Here is a 16,133-nt window from a genome sequence, read left to right as displayed (position 1 = left end):
AGGACCTTCTTGCTGCAAGTTCTAACAAACAGTTAGAACAACTGCACCACCATGCAGCCCAAAAAAACTAAAACTAAAAATTGATCACCATTGGGTCTTTCAAAAGAATATTGAACCCATGACAAAATCAACACAGCAATGGTTTATCAGACACAAAATCAACCTTCAGAATAAATGTACTCAACTTAAGGTTGAATTTCTTTTAAGTTTTCAGTGTGAGATTATGCTACTGCAATAAAACATGAATGTATTTTAAAGCTTCTTTAACATTTTTACCAGGGCTGCCAACAAAAGTGGGTACATTAGCAAAGCTCAGGATGTTTTAAAGTCATATATTATTTTTAATTTTCATGAAACACTGATTCCTTTCTCCTGCTCGCAGTTTTGAAAGTTGTTTTCCAGCAGTCCAGACATTACCTTCTCTTAGCAACAGCCCGGCTAATTTGGTCTAAGAAAACATTTTCCAAGAAAACAGGTTTGAGAACAGTAAGCGTGTAATGAACTCTTCCACAGATGAACAGAGAATGTTCTTTAGCAATAATGTGCTTCATTAATAGTGGCGTCCATGAAGCCAGCCAGTCATATGGAGATCAAACACATGCACACTGTTTAAGACATGCTTCCTCATTAGCCAATTAGCTGCTCCTTCAACAGTGACCACGGGGTATTTAACTGGGAATACATGGACTGTTAAATTGATTTACAAACTCATCAAATCTGATACTTTGTTCTCGCCTTATTTTTCTAATTAAACAGCATACAAGACAGACTCCTGGGTCAGAACAGACCCAAGGTTATTGGTAATCCTCCCAGCAATTAAAACTGACCCACTTACTGGGTGAAACTGCTCTCCTGAGGAGGAATATGGAAATAGGCTCTTGAACGAGGAATCTTTCACTGATCGGCAGTAAAGCTCCAGAGACAGGTACCCGTGTCAGCATGGAAATAACACTATCGCTCTACTGAAGCTAAATGAGAAATTACTAAAATGAAATGATGTTTTAACATGAATCATTTTGGATTTTACTTCAATACAAAACAAATATTTGTTGAACATTTATTTACTATATCTTCTGCCACAGAGACTATTTCAGGAAAAATTGAGATAGTGTAGAAAATAAAAGTTAGAAAAGGATGCTCAGTAAATCTTTACTGAAATCATAGACCCACATGTTTTATGGTATTTAATTTTTTTTTAGTTTTAATAACTCTGTGTAGGAGGCAGGTGGCAACCCACCGGTCACAGGACGAGCCCCTACCACCTGAGCCACTACGTACTAAATTGCCAATATTATTGGGTCATCCCTCCTAATCAATGTATTTAGGTGTTCCAATCAAGTTCATGGTCAATTGTCAATAAAATCCAGCACCTCGGCATGCAGACAGCTTCTACAAATGCTGTGAAAGAATAGGTCTCTCTCAGGACCGTGGTACCCTGACAGGATGCCACCTGTGCAGTAAGTCCAGTCTTGAAAAATGCAAGTATTGAATCTGGATTTGTTGTTTGCAAATCCTTAATCCCTGGGAAGGTATCAGGTGGAAAAAATAATGATTGGGCTGCTATTCACCGTCAAGATGGCGTCTGTGTCTGACTATGCTTTCTCCTCTGTCCATATTACTGTCTATTTTGTATGCTTGATCAGTGTTTTTGTCAGTTTTGACCAGCATTTTCTTTGTATAAGCATAAGATCACATTACTCGCAATCAAATCTGTCATGGATCACCTCCAGAGTCAACAAAACAGCGTTGTTTTTCCACCGCTGCTTTAGTGTGGCGCAACACTCCCGGAACACTCCCACTGTTGCCGTTTAAACTGCCTTTCCTTCAGAGAACCCAATGGAGAAATCTGGCTAATCACCCTGTTCCCTTCTCTTCACCAAGACTGCCATCTGAAAGCACAGAAAACGTTGGCTCAACGCGGCAGTAACCCCGACTCGCTGCAAAGCTTACTTCACCAGCTGGACTCTGGTACAGTCCCCTCTGCACCTTCTCCAATCTCTCCAACAAAATGATGGTAAATATTGCCTGCTCTATTATTAACAAGTCTCACATTTGAAATAACTTGTTCTGTAGTGCGGAGTTGGATTTGGCAAGAAAACTTGGCAGAGTGAGAATGAAGTCTCACATCTTTTAGAACTGTGTCCTGGAGACAGGTCTTTTTACTGTACACTTTAGATTTCTTGGAGGGGAGGTTGGACAGCTGCAATAAAAAAAAAAAAAATCATTTTTATGCCTAATGTTCTCTTCAGGCTCCTATAGCTCTTTGGAGATGACTATGATCAAAATTGAACGAGCTCAGCCGGTATATCCCATTTTAATGTATCATCTACTTGGGTCTGCTGCATCTTTTCTATCAGACCTTTGAGACGTTTTATCTTCCACTAATAAAATAGAACGGATCATCATTGTTGGAGACTTTAACATTCATACTTAAGACTCATCAAATAGTACCACCAAGGCGTTTCTCAGCATCATGGACTCCTTCAGCTTTGCTCAACATGTATCTGGCCCTACTCATACACACCATGGATGTGGTTGTTACTTAAGTCCTAATCTTGATCAATGAAGTTGTCTTCAGTGATCATTAGTCAGTCTCCTTTAATGTTACTTGTCACTCTAGGTATTTTTCTTAAGTTTGTATTAAGCAGAAGTGCTTGGTTGATGATTCTGTTATTTTTAAGTTTTCTTCTCTTTTTATTTTACATCATTCTCCGATGATAATGTTGAGCTCCTTGATAATTCCTTTAATGAACACTGCCTTACCATTCTCAATCAGGTTTCTCTTGGAAAAGCTATTCGTGGCTGAAATTTCTTGCTCACCCTGGCTAAACAATCACACTCCAGGCCTTCGAAGTTCCCCACAAAAAAGCAGGAAGATGGTGGAAGTCCACAGGGTTGGTAGTCCATCGTGAGTATTTCAAAGAGCTTCTTTATTCTTTTAAATGAGGCAGTAAAAGATGCTAGATCCTCTTATTTCAGTAATCTCATTAATCGTAGCAAAAAAAAACCTAGGGTATTATTTTTTTTAAAGATATGTTTTTTGGCACTAGTGGCCTTTATTTTGTATTTTTTGACAGTAAGTAGACAGGAAAGGGGTAGAGAGAGTGGGAGACATTCGGTAAATGTCACCGGGTCTGGGACTCAAACCCAGGACAGCCGCTCCGAGGACTATAGCCTCTGCAAATGGTCGCGTGCTTCGCCCCTACACCATCAACGCCGCGCCACCTAGGGTATTATTTGACACTATCAATAATATTGTGTTGCCTTCACCTCTGCATGCTGTGTTACTTTCTGATGTTAACTGCAACACATTTCTTCTCAATCCCAAATCTTCCTGAGATCCTTTCCTTATGTTGATGGTCCTCAGTGCCTCGAGTCATTTACTTGTTTTTCAACAATCAGGCTTGATGACTTGGGTACATCTGTTGGCAACATGTGCTCCTTAGAGATTTACCTTCCTCCGTCTTGTTTTGTAGTCTCAGTAGCAGTGGTCCTTCATTGTTGTCAATCATTAACAGCTCACAAACGCAGGGTAGCGTTCCTTCGAATCATAAACACGTCGAAATAACTCCACTACAAAAGAAACCCAATCTTGTTTGTAGTTCTGTTGGTAGTCATCGGCCGATTTCAGAACTGCCTTTTCTTAGTAAATTGTTAGAAAACGTTGTAGAAAGATCTCTACTATGTAAACCAAATATTTGTTTACCCTTTTCATTCTGGCTTTCAAAAACTGCACTCCACTGAGATGGCTCTTTTGAAGGTCTATGACGATATTTTAATGACTTCTGATACAGTATATTGTTTCATAATAATTTTACTTGATCTCAGTGCAGCATTTAATACCATTGACCATTACATTTTACTGAATAGGCTGAAGATTTTAGTTGGCATCTCTGGTTCTGCACTAGATTGGTTTTCTGTTTTTTTTATTGGGGAGGACTTTCTCTATCATGGCAAAGAAAATTACTTCTAAGATCACCTCTCTAACCTTTGGGGTTCCACAGGGGCCGGTTCTAGGTTACATTGTTATTTGCTTTTTAGATTCTTCCTTTAGCTGGCATCATTCAGTCTTTTAATGACATTTCTTATCCCTTTATGCAGATGGCATTCAACTCTATATGTCTTCAAAGCCTCATCTGCTGGACAGGTTGTGCACCCTAGTCTACTGTTTATCTCAGATTAGTGATTGGGCTTCCAGTCACTACCTTGTTTTAAACACCAAAAGACCATGATTATTGCTCCTCTTTAACTATATACAAAAATCAGTCAGGCAGTTGCTTCTTTTTGTCTAACTCCTAAGTCCAGCATCCGAAATCTTGGTGTAATATTCGAATCCTCTCTCGATTTGACTCACATATAAAATCTCTGTCTTGTTCCTGTTTCGTTCATTTAAGAAACATTTCTATACTGTGACATATGGTCTGAACTGGAAAGAACAATCCATGCATTTGTGTCATTGCTTTTGGACTGCCTTCCAGTCCGCGGCACCAAGGCTGTGGAACAATCTACCTCTACAACTACGATTAGTTGACTATGTGGACTTTTTTAAAAAGCAGTTAAAAACCTTCCTGTTTAAATAGGCTTTCTGTTCAATGGTAATATTTGAAGTGTGTTTTCTTGTGTATTTTAATTCTTTCATGGCACCTAATTTTAATATTTTATTAGTTTTCTGTTCAGTGCTTCGTGATGGTTTTGTCTGTAAAAGGGGTTCAACAAATAAACTTTACTTACTATTCATTAGTAGCTAAGAGAACTAGATATACAAATAATTACTTTAGGTCATTTTTGTCAAGAACTACAAAACAATTTCAAATCTAACTTAAAATTTATTGTGCAAAAATGTTCATTTATATTATAAGGGATACGTCAGCTTCCCTGGACTCACAGACATCTATGATGTCTACAAGTATGATGATACTTATAGAGGAAAAATAGTGTATTGCCAAATACATATAGAGCAGTATCTCCTGCCTTTATGACAGTGTTCAATAAGACAATGTAGACAGTGCTCCACAAAGCTATGGCTGGAGATGGAGAGTGCTCAGATGCTGGAGTGACTTGCCTGCAGTCCTGAAATGTCCGAGTTAGAGGATGGGCAAAGAGAGCAAAGAGATGGGAAAAGAGTTTGCAACCACCATACTGGAAGAATGGCGCAAAATAAAATCTCATAAATTTGATCGCTGACTATCCTCAGTGCAAGAAAGTTTTGCGTAAACTTGCGTAAATAAAAGCAACAAATGAAAAGTGGCAACGGTTTTACAACAAGTTACAAAATGTACAAACCTCTCAAAAATTAAGCTGAAATCTTCCAGAACAGTTGTTCCTTGTGTTTTACAGTAGTTTCTAAAATGACAGCGTGACTTATGGTGACGGCCAAATAATTTATGAATGCCCCAGGTCTCATCTCATGATAGCACAAAACTGCAACGTATCCAGAGAGGACATTTGACTTGAATCTTATGAGCCGAAGTGCTCAGTGATTTCCACAGTTCCAAAAAGCCAGATATGGAGATTGGCAGTGAATGCATAAAATCATTTATTCATGACACACTGCTCTTCAGGGTTATCTGTTTCTGAATTAATGCAGAGCAGATTTCTTACGTGCTACATCTGGTGTGTGGATTTCTCACATGTACTGTAAATCTTTAAATGTGTTCAGATGGGAGAGTTAAAGATATCCTGTCAGTAAACTAATACTGACACTATATGAATCCACATTAGCAGGATAAGAGAGGGAAAACTGTAAACATAAAGCACAAATAGCAGCATACAAAATATCTACATTCTTTTAAAATAATTTAATTAACTGGACAGAAGATAAAAGGGCAAAAATTTTAGCTTCAAAATAATTACTTAACATTTCATGTGAAATCAACTGACTTACTCTTTTTCACATAGTTTTACAATTGCAAAAGAAACACAAGGCAACTGTTCAGGTATCTACAGTGCCCTGATTGCCTATTCTCGTTCAGCCTTTCCTATTCTGTCACACTAAAACCTTCAGCATGTTTAGTTGGGATTTTATGTTTTTTTCTGAACATAAATCTAAAAAGTGTGACATTTGCATTCAGCCCCATCTACTATGTCACTCCAAAGTAGAACACAGTGCAAACAACTATCTATAGAAGTCACATAAGTAAACACAGTTTACACACACATCACCCTGAACACACCATCACAATTGTTAAGCACAGTGGTTTCATCATCATGCTGTGGGAAGATTTTCTTCAGCAGGGTAAGGGAAACTGGTCAGGACTGATGAGAAGATGGATGGAGCTAAACACAGGAAAATCCTGGAAAAAAATCTGTCAGAGGCTTCAAAAGACTTGAGGCTGAAGCAAAATAAATAATTTACATTGAATCATAAATGTTGCCTCATTGAAACCTGTTATAATATATGATCCTTTTTTCCATAAAAATGTGGTTATAAAATAGGAGATCAATGAAAATCTCATGAAATCTGGTGTGTCTCATTAGTCTAGTGTTGTCACACATTTTAGCAACGATTCTGTGTTTAGGTCACCTGGAAGCTATTGATTTTTGGGATTTTTTTGTCATGACCCAAAGTTCATGGCCAAGTGTTTGACTTTAATATTGTTGATGGTCCCTAAGTGAACCACTGCATTCAGCAGCGAGTACACGGAGTCTCGCTATCCGCCTTCTCTGCAAGAGGCATGAAAAGCCATCCCGGCCTGCAGTGAACCAAGGAGAGTAAATGTCTGCCAAATATTCAACTTAAAACTAACATCTAATTTAAAATTAAGTTCACTGAAGGAGTAGAAGCAGACATTTAGAGGGAAGGAGAAGGACTATTCAATCAAAACAATTTGAGGGTGTAGTTGGATGTCTGACCCCGCCAAATGTCTGAGCCCTCCACATCTTGCGAGCTGCAGATGGGGGTTATTGTGCCTCTCTGCAAGCAACGCTGCCCCTTAAACAAATCCCTGGGAAAGATGAAAAAACCTACTCGACAATAGGACCATTTACCTGTGAAAGTAAAGCCCCAGGAAAGTGAAATTACCCAGGTAAATTCATATTGAAACACAACCTGGGCTTTACAAAGCCTCGGGCTTCTCAAAAGCCTGGGGCTTTCTACAAGCAGAGCTAAATGGTTTAGATCAAAGCATTTTTATTTATCAGAATGGCCCAGTCAAAGTCCAGACCTAAATCCTATCTACAGTCTGTGGCAAAATTTAAAAAGTAATATTCAGACCTTCCCCATATACTTTCCTTCCAATCTGACTGAGGTTGAGTCCTTTTGTAAAGAAGAACAGGCAAAAGTTTCGGTCTAGAGATGTCCAAGGCTGGTAGAGACATACCCTAAAGGACCTTCAAGCAAAGGGTGGTCCTGCAAATTATTAACTAAAGGGGACTGAATGCAAATACATGCCACGGTTTTTAGATGTTATTTTAAAATAATGTGAAAACTATGTATCTTTTTCCTTCCATTTAATTATTGTACATTTCTGTTGGTCTATGACAAAATACATTTGAATTAGCTGAGCGGTGACGGTGGAGCTGAGCTGGTTGGTGTTTCTCCCTGGGCTGTCATTGCACTGGCGGCGATGTGGTGTGTTTGTGTGGTGGTGGGGGCATTATAGGGGTGGTCGGCCCGGGGTGTGTGCCGCCGGCCGGAGACCTCTTGCCGGGTGAGTTTGTGGTCAGTAGTGCCTGCTGTGTTACGCTTGTGGGGGGAGACTGGGTTTTTTTTGTGTGGGGTCATACCTTGCTGTTGCGGCACACTGTGTGGTGGGAGGCAGGGTGATGCGGGGGTGCTTGGAGCGGGGCTGGTTGTGGAGCTTGCACTTTGAGAATGTGTCTTCATCGGTTTTTTAAGGGTGGAGCATATCAGTGGGAGTATGCCCCTTTGGGGAGGGGATTCTTGGTATTTGGGCTCAAGGGCATGTGTTTGATATTGGTGTCCTGGTTGGGGTTGGCCCTGTTTGGAAATTCATGTTGGGGTTGATTGGGGGTGGGAGGATCACAGTGTGAGATTAGAATTCAATGGGGGTTTGGGACTGCTTTATCATGGGGAGGCTCTGATTGGCGGGCTTGTTTGGACCAGGTAGGACCCACTTTTGTTCATGACCTCCTCTCCAGATCGGGACGGGGGTCGTTGGGTTCTGGGTTCAAGACGAGGGGTCGTGGGGTGCACCAGTCTGGGCTGGGGCGGCCTGCCTGTCTCTGACCCGGAATGAAAGTGACCACCTCGTGGGTCTTGGGGCTGGTGGTCCCTCTGGAGATCGGTACTTGGACCTGGCAGTATAGTGTATGTATGGGGAGTGTGAGTGAGTGTATGACGTCCATTGTTATGTGTCTTTACGTTAGGTGTGTGGGTGTCAGTGTTTATATGTATACGCATGAGGATGGGAATGTGTGATTCTGACTGTGTGCCTGTTTTTGTGTCAGGTTGAGCTGCTCCCTCACCTGGATTAGCTTAGAGCTCCCATGACATGTGGGGCCTATTTCCTTCCCGCCACACTCCCTGCCAGTGGCTGGTGTCTCTTCCTGCTGGTGTATTTGTGGTTTGGTGTCCGGGGCAGGGTGCTTTTGTGTGTGCCGCTGTTGTATTGGTGGTTTTTGGTGGGAGGGGTTTGCAATAGTCCCAGGGGTGGTCCTTCTGGGGTTCTTGGGGGGGCCTTTGGATGTCAGTGGCTTAGATCTCTTCCGTGTCTGTCTCGGGTCCAGAGGGGCAGGTCTGTGGCCATATTTTTAATGGAGAAACCTTATATACACAAGCGGGCTCACACTTGGATCCACAAGTATTTGGATTCCAGTATTAACAGATAGACAGATGTTCTATATTGAGCAGCAGTTACCACAAAATACATCTTGCATTCATTAGTACCGCATTTTTTGGTGACACTGCTGTTGTTAAATATGATTCTGCAGGTGTAGAAGCAGTGTTCTAGGGTGTCATTTTGTTTTCTTTCTAATACAACATGACAGGTTATAAAAGGTGATTATTCTTTCTCTCCTGTTTTCCTTTTTGCGGAACCTTTCTTGCTTCTTTTTTTCCTTATTGTTTCAGTCTTCGTGTCCATTGCAATTGAAATGATCTAATAGAGTTTTTTTCTCCATATATATATACAGGTGTTGGACAATGAAACTGAAACACCTGGTTTTAGACCACAACAATTTATTAGTATGGTGTAGGGCCTCCTTTTGCGGCCAATACACCGTCAATTCGTCTTGGGAATGACATATACAAGTCCTGCACATTGGTCAGAGGGATTTTAAGCCATTCTTCTTGCAGGATAGTGGCCAGGTCACTACGTGATACTGGTGGAGGAAAACGTTTCCTGACTCGCTCCTCCAAAACACCCCAATGTGGCTCAATAATATTTAGATCTGGTAACTGTGCAGGCCATGGGAGATGTTCAACTTCCCTTTCATGTTCATCAAACCAATCTTTCACCAGTCTTGCTGTGTGTATTGGTGCATTGTCATCCTGATACACGGCACCACCTTCAGATACAATGTTTGAACCATTGGATGCACATGGTCCTCAAGAATGGTTCGGTAGCCCACAAGTATTGGGCCAAGGGAATGCCATGATATGGCAGCCCAAACCATCACTGATCCACCCCTATGCTTCACTCTGGGCATGCAACAGTCTGGGTGGTACGTTTCTTTGGGGCTTCTCCACACCGTAACTCTCCCGGATGTGGGGAAAACAGTAAAGGTGGACTCATCAGAGAACAATACATGTTTCACATTGTCCACAGCCCAAGATTTGCGCTCCTTGCACCATTGAAACCAACATTTGGCATTGGCATGAGTGACCAAAGGTTTGACCATAGCAGCCCAGCCGTGTATATTGACCCCTGTGGAGCTCCCGATGGACAGTTCTGGTGGAAAGAGGAGAGTTGAGGTGCACATTTAATTCTGCCGTGATATGGGCAGCCGTGGTTTTATGTTTTTTGGATACAATCTGGGTTAGCACCCGAACATCCCTTTCAGACAGCTTCCTCTTGCGTCCACAGTTAATCCTGTTGGACGTGGTTCGTCCTTCTTGGTGGTATGCTGACATTGCCCTGGATACCATGGATCTTGATAAATCGCAAAGACTTGCTGTCTTGGTCACAGATGCACCAGCAAGACGTGCACCAACAATTTGTCCTCTTTTGAACTCTGGTATGTCTCCCATAATGTTGTGTGCATTTCAATATTTTGAGCAAAACTCTGCTCTTACCCTGCTAATTGAACCTTCACACTCTGCTCTTACTGGTGCAATGTGCAATCAATGAAGACTGGCTACCACGCTGGTACAATTTAGCCATGAAACCTCCCACACTAAAATGACAAGGTGTTTCAGTTTCATTGTCCAACCCCTGTATATATATATATATATATATATATATATATATATATATATATATATATATCAAGAGGATTATTATAGCGTTAGCCTTAATACTCTGCATGAGTTGCTGTCGTTCCCAATCTCTTCCACTTTCATATAACGCCACGAACAGTTGATATTGCAATACTTAGGAGTGAGGAAATTTCACGACTGGACTTGTTGCACAGGTGGCGTCCTATCACAGTACCATGCTGGAATTTATTGAGCTCCTGAGAGTGACCCATTCTTTCACTAATGTTTGTAGAAACAGTTTGACTGATCATGATTTGGAGCTGCATAATGGCTAATGTCCCTTGACACAGCAACTTCAGAACAAAAAGATGTTAGCATATCCAAGCTTCAAAATATATAACGAATTTAAACCTTATCCCATTGCCATACCATAGTTTGCCAACATCTGTGGATATCAGTCAAACCAGCAGTGCATGCAAAACAGCCAAGGAATATGGTAAACCTATACTTTTTTTTATTTTAGAGGTTTTGTTTTAGCCCCACCTCCTAAAAACAAAAATAAAACACTCAAAGTTGCAATCTTCTTAATTTAAAATCCCTAAAAATTTATATTTTAAAATAAAATGATTATTCTTTCTACCTTTTTCTACTTTATAGTTATCTTTACTCACTGGGTTTTTTGTTAGGACACATTACGATCAGGTGTTTAAAAACATTTGCAAGCCATTGTCAATACTATGTTTGCATGTGTATATGTGTCTGTGTGTGTGAACTGGTTTATGATAGTGATTTAGGACCTTTTCTCATATATATCCAGTAACCTTCTGAAGACCAATAGGCCTTATAGGCACCAAAATGTGTGCTTAATGTGGCAGTATCCCTTTTTTAGGGTTTTTAGGGTTTAGAGGTTTGGTGTGAATTAGGTTTTGGTAAAGGTTAGTGTAAGAAATATACTGGTAAAGTATTGGGGTTAGATATAAATGTAGGTACTCGAATGGAAGTCATAAAATACCACCTGAGGCCCTTGCTGTGTGTATGTTTGTGAGTGTGTGTGTGTGTGTGTGTGTGTGTGTGTGTGTGTGTGTGTGTGTGTGTGAATGTGTGTGTGTGTGTGTCCATGCAAACCCACCAAAATGTGACCAGCGAAGCAAAGGAGAAGGATCAAAGCCAACAGCAGGAATGTCAGACCAAAAGAGATCCCCAGCACAGCAGTTCTGCAACAAAAACACACTCTGGAGAGCCAGCCAGGGCCACACAACAGTGATTAAGTTTCTACTGTTCTGCTTCAGAGCTGCAATCCATCCACACTAATGGGACATAATAGGAGATTTTAGGCAATCTTCAGAAACAAAGCTTTCAATACATAATTTTTTTCTTAAGCATGACAAAAGTTAGATGTATCTGCCATAAAGCAGATGAGGTAATGTCTCAATGTGTGGAGCAATGTGGCAGTGAGCAGGATAGGAGAGAGACAAAAATTAGAAAATCAATGGCTTCTCAGAAGCAAAATTACACCTTTGGCTCAGAGAAGCGGTAAATTAGCATGACTACAAATTTCTCTCCTCAGCGTTAAAGTGACGCCACGCTTTGATTCACCTGATCTATAATCACTGGCAGACATAGTGCCCTTTCATCTCCATCAGCTTTTTAAACATTCTGCCTCTTGCTCTCCTGCCTCTTTCATTTCAGCCAGGTCCTGTTGATGAGACAGCTGGTGTCAAATGGCTTTTGCGCATCAGCATGCCACCGCAGCTGGAGGTGGCTGATGCCTCTGGTGGAGTTTGCTATGCAAGTCGAGTGAAAGGTCTGAAGACTTACTTGGGCAAGACGAGGATCTGCACAATGAATATACAGCAGAATATGAGGCAGGCGCAGGTGACGTAGTACTTAAAGGCAGGTAACGTGGTGGATCTGTACTGTTGAGAGAAAATAAATACAGGAAATATTATTCTGGGGTAAAGCAGAATGATGACTAGTAAAGCATAAGACCATAACCAAAAGAAATATCCAGAGACTTCACAACCACAAACTAAAGATTTTATTGGAATTGTATGTAATAGACCAACAGAGTGACCAAAGTTTTGGTTTATTGTGAAAGAAAATGATAGGAAATAAAGGGTTTTCAAATTTTTTTATAACTAAAAGTCTGAAAAGTGTGTTCTCCTCCCCCTTCAACTGCTACCCCCAAATAAAATCCAATGCAAAACTCATGTAATTAGTAAACAGAATCCTGCTGTATGTACCTTAATCTCAGCATAAATCCAGCAGTTCTGTGAAGGCCATAGAGGCTTGTCAGAGAACATTGGTGAACATACAGCATCATCAAGACCGAGGAACACAGCAGACAGGTTGTGGAGAAGTTTAAAGCAGATTAGAGATTAGATTAGATTATAAAAAATATCCCAAGCTTCAAACATCTCATAAAGCATTACTCAATCTATCCATGGTAACTCTGGAGGAGCTGCAGTGATCTACAGGTCAGATGGCAGAATCTGTTGGTATTATTAGAACTGCTCTCAAAAAATCTGACCTTGGTGAAAGAGAAGCAAGAAAAAAATAGTTGTTCAAAGAAAGCCCTAAAGGTCCCGTCTGCAGTTTGCCGCAAGCTACAGTGATTATAGCACACATTTGTAAAAAGGGGCTCTGCTAAGATGACACCGAAATTTCTTTTTTCCCTGCAAAACAATATGTGTTGACTACATATCATTCACAGAGTGGAACATGGGGGTGGTAGTATTATACAATGGGAAGGCAAAAGGGGCACTTTCCAACAGGACAACCCCAAATGTAAAGTCAGAGCTGCTCTGGGATGGTTTAGATCAAAGTATATTCCAGTTCAAGTCAAAGCCCAGACCTAAATCTGTTTGACAATCATTGGCAAAATTTTTACAGATATTCAAATTCGTATTTGTATTCGTCATCTTCCGCTTCATCCGGGACTGGGTTGCGGGGGCAGCAGACTCAGTAGAGACACCCGGACTTCCCTCTCCCCAGACACCTCCTCCAGCTCCTCCGGTGGGGGGACTTCTGCTCCGCTTGTACAGAGACCAGATGGCCCCTAATAAAGGGCCTCTGACTCCATACTCCTGGAGCAACCCCCATAAGGCACCACGAGGGACACAGTCCCACAGAATGCCTTCTCCAGGTCCACAAAACACATGTGGACCCTTTGGGCAAACTTCTATGAACCCTTGAGTACCCTGCAGAGGGTGTAGAGCTGGTCCAGTTTCCCACGCCCGGGACGAAAACCACACTGCAGCACAAGCTGAGGTTCGACTATCGGCCGGACTCTCCTCTCCAATACCCTGGCATGGGCCTTACCAGGGAGCCTGAGAAGTGTGATCCCCTTGTAGTTGGAACTCACCCTCCAGTCAGCCTTCTTATGAAGGGGGACCACCACCCCGGTCTGCCAGTCCAGAGGCACTGTCCACGACTGCCATGCAATGTTTAAGAGGCATGTCAACCATGACAGCCCCACAACATCAAGAAACTTGAGGTACTCAGGGCGGACCTCATCCACTCCCGAAGCTCTGCCACCGTGGAGCTTTTAAACCACCTCGGTAACTTCAGCCTGGGTGATGAAAGAGTCCAACCAGCCTCTGCTTCCACCAGAAAATGTGTGATGGCAGGATTGAGGAGATCCTTGAAGTACTCCTTCCACTGCCCGATAATGTCCCCAGTCAAGATCAGCAGCTCCCCACCCCCACTGTAAACAGTGTTGGTGGAGCACTGCCAGACAGTTTGCCAGAATCGCTTCGGGGCCAACCGGTAGTCGTTCTCCATGGCCCCACCGAACTCCTCCCAGGCCCGAGTTTTTGCCTCTGCCACAGCATGCTTGGCCTCACGGTACCCGTCAGCCGCCTCAGAAGTCCCTGAGGCCAACCACAGCCTATAGGACTCCTTCTTCAGCTGGACATCATCCCCTACTGCCGGTGCCCACCACCGGGTTTGGGGATTGCAGCCGTGACAGGCAGCGCAGACCTTATGGCCACAGCTACGGGCGGCAGGATCGACAATAGACCCAGAGAACATAGTCCACTTGGACTCTATGTCTCCAACCTCCCCTGGAATCTGGTTAAAACTCTCCCAGAGGTGGGAGTTGAATACATCCCTAGCCGAGTGCTCCGCCAGACGTTCCCAGCAGACCCTTACAATACACTTGGGCCTGCCAAATCTATCCAGCTTTCTCCTCTTCCACAGGATCCAACTCACCACCAGGTTCTGATTACTGGGTAGCTCATCCCCTCTCTTCCCCCGAGTGTACAAAACACGCGCCCGACACTTTTACAGGCCCTTTAAAAAAATGTCTGTTTACAGACACTTTTCATCCAATCTGACGGAGCTTGAGCTGTTTTAGTTTTTTAGAAGAACTGAAAGAGAATAGCAGGAAAATATTCACTCGGGGTGACAGAATAAAACTGTACGCAACAGGTCTACTTAGAAAAAAAGCATATTTGTTTCCTCCTACTTCACAGTTATAAGTTACTTTATGCTGGTCTGACAGATAAATCCCAACAAAAAAAACTGAAGTTTGTGGTTGTAACATGGTAAGTGTGAAAGAGTTCTAGGGGTATGAATACTTTAGCAAGGTGCTGTGGCCATTTTAAAACTGTATTAAAAATGAAATGAAAAGAGGAAGAAACACTCTAAAATGTTTACAAGAACACAATAACTCCAGGATAAAGTTTGAAAGTGGGAATATAAAGTTGATCAGAGAGTTTGACAAGTCTGCAGAGTCTCTGTGACACATTTTTTATTCATGCTTCTTTATTCCATTGATTTGTTTCCCCAGTGGATAAAGCTGTCTGCAGTTGTGTATGCTTTCGCCTACCTCTTTCTCTAGAGCTTTGTTGTGAAAGAACAATGAGATCCTCTGGATGTCCTCAGACTTCAGCCACTGTCTAAAAACACAATTGAAGCAGACAGACCAGAGGACAAGTCATTCCTCCTGATACCTTATTTACCAGCTGAGATGGTGTAGGTGGTAGGACTTTCACTTTGATTTTATATCAGGAAGAACTTCCATTAGGACAGTTCTAAATGAGTTTGGTAACTTTACTGATGTAAAGATGTAGTTAAGGCTCTGTCCACAAGGTCTCTGGTGGTCACATATAAAGCACATAACTTAAAACAACTGAAAAATGATGACTAAAACATATCCCTACACATCATGGTGCATCTGCTGTGACATACATTGGGTCCTTCGGGGCTTTTTTGGATGCTGGATCCAAACCCACTTCCAGTTCCAGGCATAGATTACAATGTTGCAATATAATCAATGCCCGCAGGTCAATATTCTCGAAACAGTTACGTTTGAATGTTTCAATGCATGTCTTAAGATGCCTTTTGCTTTTTAATTTGCCATTTGCACATTGATTGGTTTCAGTTTCTGCCTACACCCATTTTAAATGACTCTAAAATAAACTTGGACTTGATTCCATGAAATGTTCCTCTTTGTTCAGAAAGAAGCTGACCTTTAGTTTTCTTAATGGAGCATGGAGCTTACTTCTGTGAGTTGATGCCATCTATTGTCCGAATCATTCGTTCATTGAGTTCTTCCTCAAACCTCTTCCTTTGAGATTTGGATCTTCAATTGAAAGAAAAGAAGTACATGATTGAAAGCAGAAAAAGATAAGACATGTCAACAAACTCAACAAAATAAAAATATGAAAAGTGCGATGTGCATTTTGTATTACATCTGCATTTACATCTACCAGCTTTGTACATCTAGAGACTGATATTTTTGGCCAAGTCTTTATTGCAAAATAACTCAAGCTGAGTCAGATTGAGTGGAGGACTACCTCGACTTTGACTG

The 16,133-nt window shown here is 41.7% G+C and overlaps 1 protein-coding gene across 4 annotated transcripts in view; it reads right to left on the bottom strand.

Annotated features, from left to right (window-relative positions):
* Window positions 1-16,133, bottom strand: part of adcy2b (adenylate cyclase 2b (brain)) — an 88,151-nt gene that overhangs the window by 26,866 nt on the left and 45,152 nt on the right. For all 4 annotated transcript variants that reach the window (XM_047383923.1, XM_047383922.1, XM_047383920.1 and 1 more), the window contains 4 exons: window positions 15,825-15,905; window positions 15,150-15,219; window positions 12,137-12,234; window positions 11,448-11,532 (listed from right to left, as the gene is read on the bottom strand). In XM_047383923.1, the coding sequence (XP_047239879.1) occupies window positions 11,448-11,532; window positions 12,137-12,234; window positions 15,150-15,219; window positions 15,825-15,905 (334 nt within the window). The remainder of the gene's footprint in view (window positions 1-11,447; window positions 11,533-12,136; window positions 12,235-15,149; window positions 15,220-15,824; window positions 15,906-16,133) is intronic.

The sequence above is a fragment of the Girardinichthys multiradiatus genome, chromosome 13 (assembly GCF_021462225.1).
Source record: "Girardinichthys multiradiatus isolate DD_20200921_A chromosome 13, DD_fGirMul_XY1, whole genome shotgun sequence".
Lineage (NCBI taxonomy): Eukaryota > Metazoa > Chordata > Actinopteri > Cyprinodontiformes > Goodeidae > Girardinichthys > Girardinichthys multiradiatus.
The sequence above is the reverse complement of the archived record's forward strand: the minus strand, read 5'-3'. Positions and strand labels throughout refer to the sequence as shown.